This window comes from Penicillium coprophilum (genome assembly GCF_028826855.1).
Source record: "Penicillium coprophilum strain IBT 35676 chromosome Unknown utg000004l_segment0_segment0, whole genome shotgun sequence".
Lineage (NCBI taxonomy): Eukaryota > Fungi > Ascomycota > Eurotiomycetes > Eurotiales > Aspergillaceae > Penicillium > Penicillium coprophilum.
The window spans coordinates 6755442-6775119 of NW_026622723.1; the positions used below are offsets into that span (position 1 = coordinate 6755442).

At 50.1% G+C, this 19678-nt stretch overlaps 10 protein-coding genes across 10 annotated transcripts; 5 read left to right on the top strand and 5 right to left on the bottom strand.

Annotated features, from left to right (window-relative positions):
* Positions 1-414: 414 nt before the first annotated feature.
* N7500_006964 (pyridoxal 5'-phosphate synthase subunit PdxS) lies at positions 415-1528 on the bottom strand (the record flags this gene model as incomplete). The annotated part of the gene is made up of 3 exons (XM_056678108.1): positions 415-1044; positions 1176-1358; positions 1424-1528. The coding sequence occupies 3 exons, from the start codon at positions 1526-1528 to the stop codon at positions 415-417; spliced, it is 918 nt and encodes a 305-aa protein (XP_056533108.1).
* Positions 1529-2458: 930 nt separating this feature from the next.
* On the top strand, positions 2459-3092 carry N7500_006965 (uncharacterized protein; the record flags this gene model as incomplete). The annotated part of the gene is made up of 2 exons (XM_056678109.1): positions 2459-2818; positions 2940-3092. 2 exons carry the CDS (start codon positions 2459-2461, stop codon positions 3090-3092), a joined length of 513 nt encoding a protein of 170 aa, XP_056533109.1.
* Positions 3093-3290: 198 nt separating this feature from the next.
* N7500_006966 (origin recognition complex subunit 2) lies at positions 3291-4976 on the bottom strand (the record flags this gene model as incomplete). The annotated part of the gene is made up of 1 exon (XM_056678110.1): positions 3291-4976. The coding sequence occupies one exon, from the start codon at positions 4974-4976 to the stop codon at positions 3291-3293; it is 1686 nt and encodes a 561-aa protein (XP_056533110.1).
* A 685-nt stretch (positions 4977-5661) lies between these two features.
* N7500_006967 (bifunctional ornithine acetyltransferase/N-acetylglutamate synthase) lies at positions 5662-7122 on the top strand (the record flags this gene model as incomplete). Its single annotated transcript, XM_056678111.1, has 2 exons — positions 5662-6116; positions 6195-7122. 2 exons carry the CDS (start codon positions 5662-5664, stop codon positions 7120-7122), a joined length of 1383 nt encoding a protein of 460 aa, XP_056533111.1.
* Positions 7123-7644: 522 nt separating this feature from the next.
* On the bottom strand, positions 7645-9356 carry N7500_006968 (translocon subunit SEC61; the record flags this gene model as incomplete). The annotated part of the gene is made up of 5 exons (XM_056678112.1): positions 7645-7726; positions 7778-8853; positions 8920-9087; positions 9155-9255; positions 9347-9356. The coding sequence occupies 5 exons, from the start codon at positions 9354-9356 to the stop codon at positions 7645-7647; spliced, it is 1437 nt and encodes a 478-aa protein (XP_056533112.1).
* A 562-nt stretch (positions 9357-9918) lies between these two features.
* On the bottom strand, positions 9919-11280 carry N7500_006969 (uncharacterized protein; the record flags this gene model as incomplete). The annotated part of the gene is made up of 1 exon (XM_056678113.1): positions 9919-11280. One exon carries the CDS (start codon positions 11278-11280, stop codon positions 9919-9921), a length of 1362 nt encoding a protein of 453 aa, XP_056533113.1.
* A 497-nt stretch (positions 11281-11777) lies between these two features.
* On the top strand, positions 11778-12738 carry N7500_006970 (putative cyclin; the record flags this gene model as incomplete). The annotated part of the gene is made up of 2 exons (XM_056678114.1): positions 11778-12026; positions 12088-12738. 2 exons carry the CDS (start codon positions 11778-11780, stop codon positions 12736-12738), a joined length of 900 nt encoding a protein of 299 aa, XP_056533114.1.
* Positions 12739-14551: 1813 nt separating this feature from the next.
* N7500_006971 (ATG3/ATG10 family protein) lies at positions 14552-15707 on the top strand (the record flags this gene model as incomplete). The annotated part of the gene is made up of 2 exons (XM_056678115.1): positions 14552-15102; positions 15167-15707. The coding sequence occupies 2 exons, from the start codon at positions 14552-14554 to the stop codon at positions 15705-15707; spliced, it is 1092 nt and encodes a 363-aa protein (XP_056533115.1).
* A 621-nt stretch (positions 15708-16328) lies between these two features.
* Positions 16329-17234, top strand: N7500_006972 (aminoglycoside phosphotransferase family protein; the record flags this gene model as incomplete). The annotated part of the gene is made up of 1 exon (XM_056678116.1): positions 16329-17234. One exon carries the CDS (start codon positions 16329-16331, stop codon positions 17232-17234), a length of 906 nt encoding a protein of 301 aa, XP_056533116.1.
* A 1400-nt stretch (positions 17235-18634) lies between these two features.
* N7500_006973 (putative cell wall protein) lies at positions 18635-19408 on the bottom strand (the record flags this gene model as incomplete). Its single annotated transcript, XM_056678117.1, has 1 exon — positions 18635-19408. The coding sequence occupies one exon, from the start codon at positions 19406-19408 to the stop codon at positions 18635-18637; it is 774 nt and encodes a 257-aa protein (XP_056533117.1).
* Positions 19409-19678: the final 270 nt, after the last annotated feature.

Below are 19678 nucleotides of genomic sequence, written 5' to 3' on the forward strand. Positions count from 1 at the left end.
AAGGCTCCGTACCGTGAAGATGATAGCCGAAGCCCCGATTGGCTGGTTTCTCTGGGCTAAAAACGCCAATCTTGACTTTGCTGGCGGCTCCCCCGGACTCTCGGTGATACGTCCACGGCTCGGTGCGGGTAGCCTATCAGATAATAGCGGGATTAGTTTAATCTACGTTATGCATATTGTATTCTTGCGCGAGTCTCTCAAATCTTCTTGTTCTTATGGGGTATATTGTCTTATTCGAACATTGACATGCCATGCAACAGAGTATGCTATTGCCTTTCATCGTAAAAGCATTATAATTAGAAGAGAAATGTGTCAAATATGTATCTGTCGCGTTAGACATCTACTCATGGCTCATGTACAACAAATTTTTAGGATACAAAAACGATCAAGGCTGAAACAAACAGAAACGCATATCTACCAGCCACGGCCAGCCAACTTCTCAGCCTCGGGCAATTGCTTCACATTGATACCAACCATAGCCTCACCAAGACCCTGGCTAACCTCGGCAAGGACCTTGGGGTCCTTGAAGTGAGTAACAGCCTGAACAATAGCGCGGGCACGCTTCTTAGCATCACCTGACTTGAAGATACCAGAGCCAACAAAGACACCGTCACAGCCCAGCTGCATCATGAGCGCTGCGTCGGCAGGGGTGGCAACACCGCCAGCGGCGAAGTTAACAACAGGCAGACGGCCGAGTTCAGCAGCCTGGCGAACAAGCTCATAAGGGGCCTCGATCTCACGGGCGAATGCACGCAGCTCAGGCTCGGGGTCCTGGCTAGCGAGAAGGATACCACGGGCACGGGCGATCTGCGCGTTGACAGTGCGCATGTGCTTAACGGCCTCGACAACATCGCCGGTACCAGCCTCACCCTTAGTGCGGATCATAGCAGCACCTTCGGAAATGCGGCGCAGTGCCTCGCCGAGGTTGCGGCAGCCACAGACGAAGGGAACCTTGTAGCCGTGCTTGGTGACGTGGTAGACATCGTCGGCGGGGGTGAGGACCTCGGATTCGTCAATGTAGTCAACGCCAATGGCTTCCAGGATCTGTATATCAGTGATTGTTAGTGATATTGAGATACATTTTTTGCCTTCCCGCCACCGCCGGGAGATCTCCGGTTTTCCCATTTAACTGTCTACCCCTCCCCCGCATGGAGATAATTGTCATTGTCACATACCTGGCATTCAACGAAGTGTCCGATGCGGGCCTTGGCCATGACGGGGATGGTCACGGCTTCCATGATCTCCTTGATCATGCTGGGGTCGGACATGCGCGCAACGCCACCCTCAACGCGGATATCAGCGGGGACACGCTCGAGGGCCATGACGGCAGCGGCACCGGCTTCCTCGGCAATGCGGGCCTGGTAGTCGAGTCTGTCAGTATTCCATACTGGAAAGCAATGATTCCTCGTCATAGGGAGCTTACCTGCTCGGCATTGACGACGTCCATAATAACGCCACCCTTCAGCATCTGGGCGAGACCGGCCTTGACAGTGAAGTCATTGCCGGTGGTTCCGTTTGGAGCAGCCATTGTGAATTATGTGATAGCTAAAAGAAAGAATGGGAATATGAACAGAAGTGAATTGAAGTGAATAAGAATAAAAAGGGAAAAGAAGAGGAAGATAGCCCAATGAGTCAGTTAGAAATACACTTTTCCCCAAAGTTACTTGCCTCAGGCCACAGCGCCCCTCGCAGTTCCTTGGAAGGTCGACTATTTCCGTTTCCCGAGGGGATCCAGCCGGTGAAGAACAGACCGCCTGCTCTCTATAGAAGTCTTGGAAGTCTTGGAAACTTTGGACGGTTTGTGCCTCGGAAGATTTCTTTTAGTCATCTTGTTACATTGTCTCAGGCTTTGGCCTTGGACCTATTAACGTTACTGCCTAATTTAGTAGGTGAGATAGTATTCTATTGCGTGGTAGGTGAAGAGAGGCATTTAGAGGGGATTAGATTGATTCTTAGCATCTATTCCAATTTCGGAAGTGAGTCATCGCTATTAAACTTTATCCTATTTTGGCAGGAGAGTTGTTTGCTTTAAGCATAAATCGCTACAGAAGTATATTCTGGAAGTTATATAGACCCGAGTCTGCAGCTGCACCTAGCTTTCTGGCACATTTCGTACACGTACGATTGAGGGTCCACGGATACTACATTGCTCCATGTCCTCATCTAGCGTTCTATGTATTCTGTACATCCCAGATGTCTATACTTGTACAAATATAGCATACACAAGCATATCAATATAACAAGTCAAATCAAACTAAATTAAGAAAACCAAACCCCAAACTTCAAAATAAAGAGCCTCAATCCTTCAGGATCCATCCATGGATGAGCTCATATATGACGTCACCCGATATGATACCCCTTATCGGCTCCAAGGAGCTCCGAAGTTCACCTCCAAAATTCTCCAAGTCCGACCTTCCAACACCCTCAATTGCAAGAGAGACAAGCAAAATAAACAAATATGTCTTTCAGATTATTCACTCAACAACCTGCCACCCTCCTCCGACTGGGTCTCGGCGTCGGCATCGGTCTCTCCGCAGCAACCATGCACCCCTTGTCACCTTTCCGCGCTGCCCCAATGAAATGCGAATATGCCGTACCTCAGCGAACAGGCGTGAGCAATGATGCGGGATGGGCTGTTAAGTCTACCGAGTCAGCAGGACAGAAGCAGAGCCCGCGCGGGCAGAATGGCCTGTTGAACGCGGAGACTATGCGCCAGGTTAGTCTGGGGAGTGTATTGGGGCTTGTTGCTGGGGTTGGATTGAGAGCGTTCTCGAAAGCTTTGGTTGTGATTTTGGGCATGGGAGTTGTTATTGTTGAGGTATGGATAAGCTTCTGCCAGGGCTCTGGACTTTCCATTGGCTTTTCTTGGTGTTTCGGTGTCCGAAATTACGAGCTGGTTGCATATGGTCGTGACGTTACGCTAATGGTTCTTCACATAGTACGCTGCGTCCAAAGGATACAATATTCTTCCGATCAACCGGATTCAAAAGTATGTTAAGAACGTTGATTTGCGTCGCGCGATGAGTGAGAAACGGCCGTTCAAGATGAGCTTCGGTGCTATGATGGCAATGGCGGCGTTTGCGAATTTCTAGGCTTGATCTGTTTGGTTAGGCGAAAATCTAACGCTACCTGTACATATTTTTGAACAATGCCAAGTTGGATTTCGCCAATTGACAAGGACCGAATTTGAGCTATTGCGCACCATCATTAAATTTGGTAAAATGTTCATTCGTACAGGGGGTATCATGAGTCTTGATCTATTCCACACCAATTGAAAGGAGCAATCTATGCTACCCCAGCACCAGATCCTCCAGCACGCCTTCCATTTCATCGCGGGACAGTGGCACACCAAGTATCTCCATTCCGCTCGCATCCATACGCGAAGTGATCATCTGGTGGTCGTGGAACTCCTTCAGCAGGGTACGGAACATCATTTCCGAAGAAGCGACAAACTCTTCCGTTGCCTTCTGGTAAAGCAGGCGGAATTCGATGCCAGTCTCATCGCCAGCCCTGCCGCCGCCCTCTGCCGCACCTTCATCGTCTGACTGATGACCGTCGTCCAGTAAAGTAATCAGTTCTGTTAGCAGGAGGCGATACAGATTGCGTGCATTCTCAGGAAGACTCTTTAGCACGAAGCCTACGCCATCTTTCCCGCCAACGCGGCGGCCCTTGCGTCCAAGAAGAGCATTGACCTCCTCGACAACGTCGGCCTCCGCTGAGAACGGTAGGAACGTTGTGCAGTCATGGAAGACGAAATTGAGTTGATCACGCAGACTGATGTCCCACATGACCGGGAAGTTTGGGGTATCGGCTGTGACAAGGAGACGGATGCGTGGTGTTGCAGCCAGACGGGCGAGAAGCGCTTGGTTGGCTGCGCGGCGGAGAGGTGGTGCGTCAATAGAGTTGATCAAAACAGTGACGGGATCTTCTCGTGACTTGAGCGCGGATTGTAGCAGCTCAAGGACCTCGGTTGGCTGTGCACCGAGCTTGGATGGTGCATTGTCACCCATTACGGCTGTGACGATTGTCGCGAAGATTGATCGAATGGAGATGCCTGGTGTATAACCATTGACCATTACAATGATTGGAGTCGTTGTGGCTGATAAGCGGTAGTTGTAGCTCCACTCCGCGAATTCGTCCATGAGCTTGCGCTTAGAGCCATAACCATACAGGCAGATGTTGAACCCTTCATCGAACTCGAATGCCCACTGCGGGAAAGATCGGTGGTGCAAGGATTGCAAGTATTCCTTCTCTTCCTTGCACGGGTCCTCATATTGTCCAAGCTTCTCGAAGTATTCCTCATGCGTTAACAGCGGTACTTTGTTGAGAGTGGCATTTGATGTCTTGACAGGTCCGGCGCGGTTCTGGAAGAAGTATCGTTCGTGTGCAGGAAGCTCGCCTTCCGGTGTGGGGGAACGCTTATTTCTTGCACCTTTCGGTCGTCCTGCACGACGCTTTGGTTGTTTTACTCCCTTTTCGGGAGCCTCTTCTGCGCCTTCAGGTTCTATGCTCTCCGCTAGAGATTGGCCCGCTTTCTCTGTATCCGGCTCATCTCCATGTAAGATTTCTTCCGCTAGTCGTTCCGACCCATCCCATGCTGCATCTTCGTCCTGCTCGAATAGTACTCGCGCACTCTTCTTCCGTGCAGACCGATCTGCGTTCTTAACTCGAGACGGGGTGGCTGCAACTGCAGACTTGGGCTTGGTAGGCGTGGCGAACAAGCCACGAGCCTTGGATTTATGCGTAGGTGTTTTCAGGCCAGACTGTTGTAATGGCGTCGCGGATATACCGTTGGTCTTTTTAGGTGTTGATTGATCCCGTTCTGATGGTGAAAGCTCGTAGGAGGCATCGCCGTTTGGGAGTGCGTTGGGCGCGAGGCCATTCGAGGCGCCATTGGATTGTTCTAAGGCTGTACGCCGTCGCTTTGGTGTGGAAACAGGCGGATGGTCGCCAGCGTCTGAGAGCTTACGCTTCATAACGGTTTAGTCAGATTACAGTCACGTAGACGCGATGGGGAAAGAAAAGCAACAGTACCATGAGATCCGGAGAATGTGCAAAGGGTCAGGAAGCAAGGGGTTTCCAAGGGTAAATTCGAGATCTCGTAATTTGAGGAAGCGGCAAGTCTGACACTGGAATGTAAAGTATTCAGGGCTTCATTGGATCCCGACTTGAAGGAAATAAACTGGAGCGGATGGGTTTCTCCGACTCCGCGTCTCCAGGTATAGGCGATTATCAACTACGCTGTCTTGAATCCAACACAACTGTCGCAGGTTCACCTTTATTCCCGCATCATCTGTGGTCTTTGTCCTTTGCATAGATTCATCTGGAATTCCCATTCAAATTATACACCACAGGGAGTAAAAAAAGTCGCGCAAGTCTAGTGAACAAATCTACAGACCAGACTATATGTTAATTTTCCATTCCAATTCACTAGAATGTTCAAGAATTAAGCCAAATCATCAAATCCCAAGCAAAGTACCTCAATTGGTGGACTCATACCGCGCAATTAGTTGCCGAGTGGGGAGCTCCCGAGACCGGCTACTTTTTTTTCCCTTGACTCACGTTTGACTCACAAGAGAATCACCCCTTATAAAGAGCTGGTGTCTAGTCTAGCAACTGTCCTAGATACCACTGATGGTTCCAACAACCCAATCCGCCAGTATGGCCACCTCCCTCGCCCGCATGCTCAAGGGCCAAGTCCGATGCTACTCCGCACCGCTGGACATGGCCATTCCGGCCTCCAAACAGCGCTACATCCCCACGACTGGCACGTATCCCAAGGGCTTTCAGGTATCCGGCACCCATGTGGGTGTCAAAGCCTCCAACACTCGCTTCCCGGATCTGGCCCTGATTGCTTCCGATACGCCATGCTCAGCCGCCGCCGTATTCACAACCAACAAGTTCCAGGCTGCGCCAGTGCAAGTGAGCAGGAAGACACTGCAAAGCCGCAAAGGCAATGGTATCCGCGCTGTCGTGATCAACTCGGGCTGCGCCAATGCCGTCACCGGCAAGGGCGGCCTAGAGGACGCCGTGGAGATGGGAAGAAAAGTAGATGAGTGCAGCGGTGTTGAGAACGACAGCTCGCTAGTGATGAGCACTGGCGTCATTGGACAGCGGTAGGTCATTCCTACCCTCTCAATTGCATAACCAAATCCAGGGGATCTTCATAACTAACCAAACAAACCACCCACCAGTCTCCCGATCACCAAGATCCTCGACCGCATCCCAACAGCGCACTCGACCCTCGCCTCAACCCACGAAGCCTGGCTCACCACAGCCCGCGCAATCTGCACAACAGACACTTTCCCCAAGCTCCTCTCGCGCACCTTCACCCTCCCCTCATCCCCAGACCGCACCTACAGCCTTGCAGGCATGACCAAAGGCGCCGGCATGATCCACCCCAACATGGCGACGCTGCTCGGTGTTCTCTGCACTGACGCAGCGGTCGAGCCCGCGGCGCTGCAATCGATTCTGAAACACGCCGTGTCGCGATCCTTCAACTCGATCTCCATTGACGGCGACACCAGCACGAACGACACAATCGCTGTGTTGGCGAACGGCGCCGCAGGTGGCGAAACTGTGCGTGCACCGGGCGCTTCCGCCAGCGCTGACTACACCGCGCTGCAGGGCGTTGTGACTGATTTCGCGCAACAGCTGTCGCAGCTGGTTGTGCGGGACGGCGAGGGCGCTACCAAGTTTGTCACTGTGCGCGTGCGAAACTCCCCGGACTATGAGTCTGGGCGACAGATTGCTTCGACTATTGCGCGGTCGCCACTGGTCAAGACGGCTCTCTATGGTAAGGATGCCAACTGGGGCCGAATCCTTTGTGCGGTGGGTTATACGCAGGGTGTTGCTGAGGGTACCATTCTTCCTGAGCGGACTTCTGTCAGCTTCCGTCCGGTTGATGGGAGTGAGGTTCTGAAGTTGTTGGTCAATGGTGAGCCTGAGGCTGTTGATGAGAAGCGGGCTGCTGCTATCTTGCAGAATGAGGATCTTGAGATCGAGGTTGATCTTGGTGGTGGTGAACAGGGGGCTGCTGGGTGTGGTGGTGAGGATGCCGTTTATTGGTTCTGTGACTTCAGTCATGAGTATGTGACTATCAACGGTGATTACCGCACTTAAATAGAGATATCCTAGCGGCAATGGAAATTGGTGAATCGAGCAAGTCATTTCGGGATTAAAGGCCTTGAGCATGTCCATATTTATCAGACAAGTTGTTACAATAGGTATCACTATGCACGAGGTTGAGGATCATGGCAAGTTGAATATATGATTTTGGTTTTTCTAGACACATATGGTTACAAGACCCTGGGCAGGGTACTTTTAATCGCTGAGCACCGTCTATAGAGTAAGATTAGACCCACATGCCTGTACACATTGACAACATAGGACAAATAACACATTGTGTCGACGTGCAGAGGTTTCCGGAGAGGGAAACTCGGATGTTCATCGGCAGGTTAGTCAACCTGAACGACTGAATATCAAGCGGCGTGGTTCCAATTCAACCCAACAGATAGCGTTGATCCATTCACCCAAAAAGTATAACTAAGAGCGGACAGTAAAAAAAAGACAGAAAAGTAAACAGAGAGGTTGCAAAGGACTGGTGTGGTCCTATGTCATGCTACTCGTGAAGGGCAGTCTCATTTAGCTGCCGGGGACGAGGCCCTTGAGGCCAGCGCCAATGTCACCCTCACGGGCGGCGATTTCGAAGTAACCGTAGATGATGCTGTTGAAATGTTAGTTGAAAAGAACACAATGAATGCACGGAACTACTTACGTGACAGCAAGAAGAATACCAGTACCACTGCCGAGAGCACCCATAAGATCGGAGGCAACGGACAGGCCACCAATGCAGGCACCACCGAAAGCAGCGGCAGTAGGGATGACGCGCTTGAGCTCCTTGTACATGCTCTGCTCACGGTGACCAGACATGACGAGACCCTGATCCTTGAGCTGCTTGGCAACGTCACGGGGAGCGGAGCCGGAAACCTCAATCCAGGTCTTGGAGAAGAGAGCGCAAGCAACGAGCATGAAGGTAATGTAGACAGCAGTGTGGATGGGGTCGAGAAGAGCCTCCTTGAAGTTGAGAGGAGGCGACATATAGTAAGCAATACCCGAGGCGGCGTAAAGCTGGGCAGATCCCTCACGGGGCTCCCAAACTCCGAGAAGCTGGACCAGGATGTTCTCCGAGAAGCGCGAGTACAGCATCTGGCTGATAAGGAAGATGTTGGAGCACAGAGCAGACTGGAGCATGATAGGCATGTTGGAGGTGTAGAAGAGGCGAACGGGGTACGAGCCGCGCATGCCACGCTGGCGGGAAGACTTGACGGGGATCTCAACACGGAAGCCCTGCAGGTAGATGACAGCGGCGAAGACAAGGAGAGTAGCCAAGAGATTCATGACGTTGGGCAGGTTCTGGCGGTAGAATGCCTCATACAGAGCGCGCTGCTTATCGGGCCAGGTCAGGAGAAGGTGGAACAGGGCGATAATGGCACCCTCGAACTCGGGGCCACGGCCAGTGTTGATGGTCGTGGGGGAGAAAGCCTTCCAGACAATCGACTCGCAAATGTTGGTGGCAATGAAGAGAGAGATACCGCTGCCCAGACCGTAGCCCTTCTGGAGAAGCTCGTCAAGCAGGATAACAACAAGACCAGCAACAACCAGCTGAACAATGAGGAGAACACAGATACCAGCACCGAGGTCGCTGGGCTGGCCGTAGAGACCAGTCAGGACGTAGACACAGGCCTGTCCAAAGGAAAGAATGATGGCGAAGAGCTTCTGGGCAGTCTGGTAAAGCTCGCGGTCGGTCTTCAGGTCGAGGTTGACATCAATGAGGTGGGTACCGGCAAGGAGCTGGAGGACAAGATGGGTGAGTACAACTGCCGTGAATAATCATAAGAGCGCTCCAGAATCGCATACCTGGAAGACCATGCCGGAGGAGATAATAGGGGTGATACCCAGCTCCATCAGAGTACCCCGGTTACTGGCCAGCATCATACGAAGCCAGTACAGGGGGTCCGAAGTATCGGAGGAGACAATGCCGTAAAGAGGCATCTGACTCATGACCAAGAAGATCATCAAAGTCAACTGCAACAACATTCCATTAGAATTCAAGCCGACTTCGCGCGAAGAGTGCGGATTCGGGGCGACATACACCAGTCCACATCAACTTCTGGTTGAAGGGCACCTTGGTCTCAGGAGCTGCCACCTCCGGGAGGAGGGGCGTAAAGGGCTTGATCAAGTCAAGGAAGCGTACTAGAGTTTCCCCATCAGCATCTTACAATCAATTGAGGGCGATTCGAGACGGATTGTCGCGACGTGCGAGACGACGGTTCGGGGGACTCACGGCCGCTCATGGTGGCTATCTTCCTCCCAATCCGTTAGAGAAGTGAAGAAAGCTGGAGTCGAAAACCAGCTAAAGGAATGGAAGTGAAATATTAAGAGAAATAAAACAAAAAGGAGAAAAGGTGTAGTTGTTGAGAAGATGGGGGAGGAGGAGGGAAGAAGAAGACAGAAGTTCGCTGGCCACTTTTCGCTTCCGCGCTAATTAAGGCCACTTGGTCTTCGCCGCAACAACCAACTTGGTGACTCAACCAAAAAGGAAACAGGATATTGGAAGATAACTTCACTCATATGAGCTTTACTCCAATTCTCCAGACTTTTCTTCTCCATGCAATCTTTCAATTACGATGTGTTGTGCCCCAAAAACCGGGCTCCAAGCTATCCCCACATTCCAGAAGGCCACGGTACTAACTACGCGATCGGTACGGCTCCGAATAGACGGGGATTCTACAACATATGGGGTAACTAGCTGGAATGATGTTGACGTCTCCAAGTAAATATATCGACTGCTTTAGTTATATAGATATATGCCAACATACTATAGAGAGAATACTATTACCAAAAGAAAATCTAGCTTCAAGGTCCAACGAGACCTAGACAATCATCAATGACGATCTCAAGCTCTCCTAATCGTGTCTTCAAACCACGATTCTCATCTTGCAAGATACCCATCACACTCCAGGCCTCGGAAGCGGGCACACCATAGCAGATGTTGCAATTGGACGCATTTCCGTTACCACCAGCAAAAGAGCTACCTAAACGCGTTGACGCAAGACCCTTCAACACCCGATCATATGCCGATGAGCGTGCAGGCGGAGGTGCACTTGTGACCGCGACTAGGTTTTTCTGGATTGTAGGTGTTGGCGTCGGACCCGTCGGCGTAGACAAAGCAATCTGCGACATGTTGGGGGACGGTGCTGTCAGCGTCGAAGTGGGAGACTCGAGACCCTCACGCTGGGAGAAGACGCTATCGGCAACGCTCTCATCACCAGACTCAAAGCCCGAGTCGCTGGTAAAGGTGCTGTGGCTAGCACGCTTCCCTCCCCGCCGAGGGGTTTGAAGCGCCATGGAAGGTACGTCGTCATCAGGATGCACAGTACGGATTGTGCCACACCGATTGCGGGCTTCCTCGTTTTTTCGCATTTGTCTTTCTTGCTCCAGTTCTTCGGCCATGGCCTGCATGGCTTTCTCTTGATCAAGCACCTTGGCGGCCACGCCGTCTAGTTGCATTTTAAGGTGATCAACTCTAGCGCGAGTCTCTTCAAGCTCCTCTTGCTTTTCATTCTTGTCCACCATTGCCTGGTGCATGGCGAAGGTGCGCTGCTTATAGGCCTCCTGCATGCGCCGTAGCACTTTGTCGGCGTGATCTCGTAGGGCATCAAGTGCCTCGCCGTTGGAATTATCGGCTTCGGGTAGTGAGAGAGCGGCAGTGATGTCCAGGTTCAAGAACTCATCATCTGCTGGTTCCGGGAAGTTTGGTTTGCTCGGTTGTCGCCGGAGGCCGAAGAATGAAAACCGATTCGTTGGGCTCGAGTGTTGTCTAGTATGTGATATGGATACCGGAGCTGGTCGAGAATCAAATCCGGTCACATCTGAAGCATTGGTGGCGCCCATTTTCAGTCCCAACTCGACTGGATCTGATTTCCCCTGAAACCAATCTGACAAGACCCTAGCTCTTGCTTCAAGCTTCTTCTTGGGAAAGGTTTCCGTCCAAGTGGTATTCTTTGAGCCTGATGTCGTATCTTTGGTACCCTCTTCGATGAGTGGTGGCCTTGCAATGTATTCAGTGTTTGCCCGACGATGTGAAGGCGGGTTGTTCAAGTGATTTCGTGAAGTTAGATGGACCGCCGATCTTGGGGGAGTCAAGGCAACGATCTCGCGAGGTGGTGTGCCATCGGAATGTAGGGTGACAGGTGCGTGAGAGGGATCGAGAGGCATGTTCTGAGCGGGTACTTCGACAGGAGAAGCAGACAGGATGGAAATGCCACGTCGATTCGAGCCCAATGTGGCGTTGGTGTGCAACCTTGGGGGGATTTGCAGTAGGGGAGGTATGTAGGCTAATCAAGGACGAAACAGACCCCTGAGATATATTCAAGATCAAACGAAAAAGGGTATAGGTGGTTTTAATGGAGGTTTTCGTGTTTCACAATGTTTGGTCTTATTTTCTCGAAATTTGAAACGGAAAAAGGCCCCCATCGAAAAAAAGAACTAGGAAAACAAGAGGCTGGGGTTATGAAATAGCGGTGGCTGAACGGCCTGGAGCTCTCTCCACCTCGATCCACCAACTTCCTTTTCAAATTAATTATAGCTTTGCCTCCCACTAGACTTCTTTCGAGTTTGATACCGTCATCGCCTATTTTCCCGCTCCCGCTGTGCATGGTTTCAGCTGCACGAGGATCTGCGTCATTGCACGTTTTCTGCAAACTCCCAGCGTCATGGCTCCCAGCCTGAAGCATTTATCCAATGCCCTGGCAACGCCCGACCAACTGTCGAACTCCTCATCGTCAATCGACAATGTCCCATCTGATCTCGAAGCCTCCATTCGTTGCGCTGGCGCCCAGCTGACTCAAACTGCCGGGATCCTCCTACATCTATCGCAAGATATAATTGCCCAGGCGGTCGTAATCTTCACGCGTTTTTGGCTTGGCGCTGACGGAGGTAGCCTACGGATCTACTCGGTCAAGGTAAGACCAACTCCAGGAGCTCTGAATCTTTTTTTTTCTTCTAATCCACTAATCGGAGCAGGATGTATCCGCCGCTGCCTTGTACCTGACAGCTAAGCTTTCCTTTCAACCAACCTCGCCACGCTCCGTCCTCAACGTCTATACATTCCTCCTATCACAAGATGCATCACCCTTGTGGTTTGTACGGCAGGGCGGGGCTCCTGATACCCCTCCATCCCCTGAAACATATATCCTGTCCGAGGGAGGTTACCAATCCGCCCGACTAGTCCTCCTCCGCACCGAAACAATTATCCTCCGTACTCTCGGCTTTGATACACATGTCGCTCTACCGCATACCATCGCCTTGACATACCTTCAAACTTTAGGTGTGGCAAAGCCCGCTGTGGCTCAACGGGTCATCCAGCACCTTAATGCGGCACTACTCTCACCCCAGCTCCTTTATGTCACTCACCAACCAAATGCCCTGGCTGTGGCTGCCATCTACCTCGCTTCACGCGAGGAGGAGGTCAAGCTTGTGGATGGCGAGTGGTGGGAAGTCTTTGATGTCGACCGTGAAGAGCTGGGCTTTTTGGTTGTAGGCATGAATAGTGCAGAAGGCTTTATGCGGGCGGAGGTCAGTCGGTGGAAGAACAAAGCTATTCCTATTCCCATGGTAGTGGATGAAGTAGATGCCGAAATTGAGCGACGGCGAATGATGCAGGAGGGGGAATGAACGTGCTTGGGATTTTGCTAAGAACATCAGATTTCAAGATCCAAGGTTTACTAGGAAGGATGTTCTAGTAGAAGCTAGCAAGCTATCTACTGAATCCTCTACTGCAGGACGACAGGAATCCTCCTTATCGACAGAAAGTCTCGTTACGAGAAGGCCTGCGAGATCCTGCTCCACCCAGAAGGGATTCCAACGACGCCCAACACTGAACGGCCTCGTCTCGGTGAATATGGTCGAACATGGGGCAGAAAATTAGCTGTTTCCACAGTTTTGTATATCGCCAGGAAACTCTGCGGCCTGTCAAACTGTAACTGTATGTTACATACCACATTTTCTATCGTCGCCATAACAATCAAAGTAGATGTGTGAACGCTATTCCCAAAATTCAACTCACCAAAATAGCTAGGTAAATGGCTGATTATAACTGAGTGGCATAACTGTTTCCATGCTTACGAGCGACTAAGTATGCCACCCGACACAACTATTTTATTGGTTATTACCTCAATGACCACCTTAAAACATCTATGGGCATAGATTCGTACACCAATGTCAATCTATATAGTAACAAGAGTAGACAGCCGCTCGTATGGTCTTTTCAGTGGTCTTCTAATCAGGCTTCTTAAATATTCTTTTTAAATATCTTAAGATTGTTTCCCCCGTTCTATTCTTGTATGTAGATAATAGAAGAAAGCGGGAAGAAGTATACTTCATATATACAAGGCTCTTCTTATATATAAACCCCATAACTTTATCTCCAGTCGGCCTTTTCGAAAAATAGACCACTACAACGCTTGAGACTAAAGCAAAAGAGTTTGTATCAGTCCTCGCACGTTATAGAGGCTTCGACTCCGGCTTAATATTCGTCGTCGCGTATCATTATTCAATTGACCTTATAATCTAGGTATTGAGATGTCCTTATACTTCAATATCTAACAACTACGAAATCGGTTTTGACAAAGTGAGAGTGGATCTAAAATATTCACATAGATCAATGGGAAATTTCGAAGTGCCAAATGGCATACATACTTAGTCGCCCGTGCTGGACGAGTACGATGGTATCATCCGAACACGACAATTGGATTCGTATCGAGGTTGATTTTAGAGTAGGATTTCCATTAAAAAAATGACACGAGCCTCTGGCGTGTCACCAGCCCTGGGATAATGTCTCAATGTAGGAATTGTTTAGATATGACGATGGCGTTTGCTATCCTTCTACAGGGGCAAAAATCCTAATTTTTCATATGGAATACAGAACACTTCATGTATCCACACAATTTATTCTCTTCTACTCAGTGTAAACATATACTTGGAAAGGAATGGAAGGACATGGAGCTAGAGCAGTTCGTTAGGTGAAGTCACTAGAAGCGGAGGTGAGTCGCGTTTTCATACGGAGGCCTACCTTTCGTATATGCATATATCTGTACAATAACATTCAATGAATAGCACTGCACGCTATTTCTACTTCCAGAACCCCTTCTAGGCATCCATATAGAAGGTTATGGCTTTGAGGTATACGGGTCTTCGGTCATAGATCAAGATGAGAAGGAACAACTACTGTTTCATTAGATAGTGTGATATTTTGATATAGTGTACATGTCTTTTTCGCCTTGGTTAAGACTCCTTATGGAATATATATCTTTCTATCATTCTGGCTAAACAAGTCACGTCCTGATATACAAAGGTACTATCACGTGCAATGTTCAGAATGACGCTCACCCATGGACGCGGGGCGGATCATGTGCTCCACCGCTTATCATTTACTTCCTCCCCACCGCTTCGTTTGTATCTCTTTCTTCACCCTCACCTGTGAAACACGATGAATATTTTACACTCTACACTGTCGACATGGCGGGACCGCCTAGCCCCGGTCTCGCGCACTTCCACCTTCCGCAACACCGGCCAAATCACCCCAGAGGAGTTTGTTCTCGCCGGAGATTATCTAGTTTACAAGTTTCCCACATGGTCATGGGCCGACGCATCAAGTCCGGCAAAGCGTGTAGCCTACCTTCCAGATGGCAAACAGTTCTTGGTCACTCGCGGTGTACCATGTCACCGACGACTGAATGACAACTTTGCCGGAGATGCAGGGCTCGAGGATGAGATCGTGAGAGATTATCTCTCGGGTGGTGATGGCGGCGAAAACACAGCAGCTGATGATGGAGGGGACGGGTGGTTGCGGACTGGCGGGGGCCGTGACGCTGGTGCGGACCGTGATAAGCAAGAAGCTCGGATCCGCGACGTGCGAACCGTTGATGAATCTGGCAATCTGGGCGAGCAGGAGGATGACGATGATATCCCCGATATGGAGGATGAAGACGATGATGAGGAAGCCATCATCCGAGAAACAGATGATCAGTCAGGCACACAGTAAGTTCTATTTTCTTATCTTCAACTTCGCTTTTCTCTCTTTTCTAACTTGTTGCTGCTCTAGATCCCTCCGCACATATACTCTCTACATCACCTACTCAAACTTCTACCGCACACCCCGGCTCTACCTTTCCGGCTATTTATCCCCATCCGAACCGCTCCCGCCACATCTGATGATGGAGGATATCGTCGGTGACTATAAAGATAAGACCGTGACGCTAGAGGACTTCCCATGGTTTGAGGGCAGTGTCAAGATGGCCAGTGTACACCCATGTCGCCATGCGTCTGTGATGAAGACACTTTTGGACCGTGCCGATGCCGCCCTCAAGCTTCGCCGTGACAAGCTCAAGCAGACACAGTCTCGCGAGGAAGCGAATCGTGTTCTCCGAGCAGACGGCGGGTTGGAGGGCTTGGTGGATGGAACGCAGAATCTGTCGCTTGGGGACTCCCACCATGCACAGCCTGGCGGGGACGAGTGGGAAATGCTGCAACATGATGAGGAAGAACAGGTCGCCATTCGGGTAGACCAGTACTTGGTTGTGTTCCTTAAGTTTATTGCCAGTGTGACACCGGGCATTGAGCACGACTTTACAATGGGAGTATAGTTTCTTTGGATTGGATTTAGAGTCATCCTATCCCATCCTCAATTTCCAGGCAGCTATACTCAGCCAAATCAGATTGGCTAACGGCTGGGATCTGGCAGCTTGCTCCCTTGTTCTCAAATCTCGAAATGTGATATGCATGACACGACATGGATTTGGCGTTAATATGTTTCTGGGGGCGCGAATAATTTCCCTTCCCCTTTTCGTGGGTTGCTTTTGCTGTGTATTATCTTCGCTAGCTTTCGGGATTTTCCATGGAAATCTACCATAATCTTTAAAAAAATCGAGAGTAGACTTGTTGCATCGCGAGGTCATAACATAGCCCCTTGCGTTGGAGTAAGACCACGGGGGATCACCGAGTTCACTGTGTTGAAGGTTGCTTTGTACTAGTCTTGCGCCCGATTGACGAGGTATAAGTGTAGAGATGGTTCTCCAGATACGAAAATACGTTGCTAATACCAAGAGAGTAAGGAAGAAAAATTTGGTGTGTGATATATCATTCCCAAAGCTGCGCAGGGCGGCTTCGGTTGCTTCGTTCCGAACAGGTTCCCTCACCTCCTTACACACGTTGCATGAAACAGACTCAGCTTGTTTTCTTCCTTCGAAACAAAATAGCTTCAAACGATGGACCCTGTCAGGGAATCCATCAAGCAGGTTGATGAAAACACATGGCTTATCGGTGCCCTCATTCTCCATCGTTGCAACGGATATTCTGATACCGCGACGTGGTACGATCAGGGTGCGTATTCGAGTTATACTCTCTCTGATGCGCCCAATCCTTCGCCTCCATTCGTGCCCTTACCTGCGGACCACCCAACCATTGTGCTTGTCTACGACGCCGGGGACTCCTCGGCTGTCTGGTCATTAGGGAACAGTGCTTTTTGCAAGGTCAAATTGCGAGTCAAAGATACAACGCGAGAAGCTACAACTCTAGAATTTGTGCAGAAACAAAAACCCACCTTTGAGATCCCTAGGATTTTACACACAGCGGAATATAACGATCGTTCCTACCTTTTCCTTAGTAGGGTCCCAGGCCGCACGCTTTCCGATGCCTGGCCCACTCTAGACGACCATTGGAAACATCATTACGTGAATTCTGTGGTGAAGATTTGTCAATCTCTTGAGGGCTGGAAAGGTGATATGCTAGGAGGCGTGGATGGCAAATATATACCCGAGCAGTATCTCGTTAAGTACGGGGCCGATTACAACTATCAGCCTGAGATACTCCAACAAGCGTGTGAATTGATGGGTATGGACTGCTCCGAATTTGTATTTTACCATTCGGATCTTGGACCGGGTAATATCATTGTGGAGGACGTTCCGGAAACTGGGTCTGTTGGAATCATCGACTGGGAGGCTGCCGGGTACTTTCCTAGGGGATGGATCCGAACGAAGTTCCGAATAAGCAGTGGTTTGGATCTGCCTAGTTCGGTGACAGATGTGCATTGGTGGCGATGGGAAGTTCAGAAGTCACTTGGGGAACATGGGTTCGAGGACTATTCAAAGAAATGGCAGTCTTGGTGGTATTGAGGCCCAGAATACATACTCATACTGTTGCATCACGTATATGTTGGTGTGAAGCACTGAAGACCCTTCGGTGGGCATAGATCCGGCGGGTACAACCCTCAAATGCTTCTAGTAATATTATGATAGCCATGCTCAGCCCCGATTCCAAGACCTTGTATGCACGAAAGGAGTCAAGAGTCAACAAAGGAGGGAAATTTAGTATGATTAAAAGTTTGTACGGAAACAAGGTGTTCAAGAGACAAATGTGGCGAGGAATCACTTTCAATTATGATGAAAAGAGAAAAAGGCCGCTTCTACGGCCTGGTGATGTCTCCAGGGCTCTTGAGTAGTCTTTTCGGTCTTTACAACAAACTTCCCGTATACTCTTCTTAGATCTATTGAAGATGGTTTCGGTCCCTTTTTAGTCTTATAGGTAGACAAGGCAGTAGGAAAAGGCAGGGGAAAAGCGCATTTTGCTTTGATTTGAACCCTGTAAGCCGATGCGTGGGGGTACATTTGGAGGTCGATGCTGCGATAAACAACAAGTCTGCCATTCAATTAAAGATACACATACCCTCGGAGTATTTATCTTGCTCCCCTGTTGTCGATTTGCCTGCCCTCTCGTAGGGTGACCGAATTCGCAGCATCGACTTCCCATATATATATTAAGTTAGGGTTGTCCACCAAGACATCCATCCCGTTCCGGGGTCTTGATAATATCTCTGTACGTAGTTTACCCTTTGCATTTGAAGGTGCAATAATTTTCTATAATGTGCCTTCATTAGACATGCAGTTACAATTTAGAATGGTCTGATATGCGTATAATGATCTCGGTTCCATCCTAGTCAGAAACTCAGTCTTAGCATACCGTTATTCGTACGTAGATAGTGTTGTCAACAAAGCTAACGAGTACATACAGAACACTAGATGCGTTTGATGGTATCCGAGGTGTATTGATATCAATAGAGACATGACGAGAGAGGACACTACATGATCTACGAGCATTGGAGAATCTGTAATATCCCAGAGCAATATATTCGGGACTAAGAGCAATAACATTAAAATCACAAGGACGATAAACAGCAAAACATGAGTACGCCGAATACACAAAAGCACGCGCGGACTGCCAAAATGAATAACCATCTGCAACAGTAGCTAGAGCCAGACAAAGTAAGCGATAACAATCGGCCCTCGTGAGCGAGCACAGAAGATACAGGTAGTCTGGGGGTGAGTACACCGGCCGGTAGAGACAACATTGTGAAAAAGGTAGACAGGGAATAATATAGGTGTGGAAAGCAAGAGATACACTGGTCCAATTCATCATTAGATAGATCACCCACGCCAATAAGAGGTGGATGATCTATCCGGTTCGTTTTCGCCATTTTTCATCGTATTCAGTAAATGTAGAATGTGGAACGGGGCTTTTACTGGAAGAAAGCCAGCACGACGAGAGGAGCAAGTGCGAGGACTGATCCGGGAACCAGGGGTGAGCCAGCGTTGAAGACAGGCTTGGATGCAATGGCAGAAGGAGAGGCCGATGCGGTGGGTGCGGCCTGGTGGATCAGAGGAGTGGAGTACATGCTGGAGACAGCGGGTGCCCATGCGGCTGGGGCGGTGGTGAGGGGGACTGAGATTGGCGTGGTGAAGGTGGGAGGAAGGATGGCAGTGATGGCAGTCCAGTTAGGAGTAACACTCTCCGTGGCAGCGTTGGCGGTGGTAGTAGGCACAGCAACAATAGCAGGAGGACTGGGAGTAGTGAAAGGCACGACAACTGGGACAGGAAGGCTGGGGGTAGTGACAGGCACGTCAACTGACGCAGGGGGCTCAGGGCACGGGTAGTCGTCTTCGTGGTGGTGCACGCCATTGCCGAGGCTGCCACTGGGACCGCCGGGGATACTACCGGACATACCAGCGCCGGCAATGAAGTCATCACCTGAGCCAGGGCCGCAGGGTCCGCGGTGGATATCGTGGAACCCGGCGCCTAGATTTCCCCAGGGACCGCCAGGGATATGGCCATTGATGCCGCTGCCAGCGGAGGTCTCGCTGTTGCCCGGCTCCTCGCTGTTGGTTTCGGGGCTGGGGTTCATGATCTCGGGGAATGGGAGAGCAGGCAGCTGGGGAGCAGAGAGGACGCTAGCGGGACCGAGAGCAAGGACAAGGCACATGAGGCCGGAGAAGTTGATAGTAGTGGAGACCATTGTTGCGGTAGTTACTGACGTGTTGTTTGTTTGGAAAAGAGGAAGACAGAAGATGTTGCTGATTAAATGAAACCGAAGATAGAGAATATTAAGTAAATGTATCACTGAAAGAGCGTTGGAATAAAGACAGAAGAGCGAACGACCGGAGACTGTGATGAATGAAAAGCAGAGGAGATGTGAACAGCGATCCTTATGTACCTTTTGGCACCCCTACGAAGTATACACTCGGGGAGTATTGTGGAGAGCCAAGGGCACTGTCCAGGACCAGAT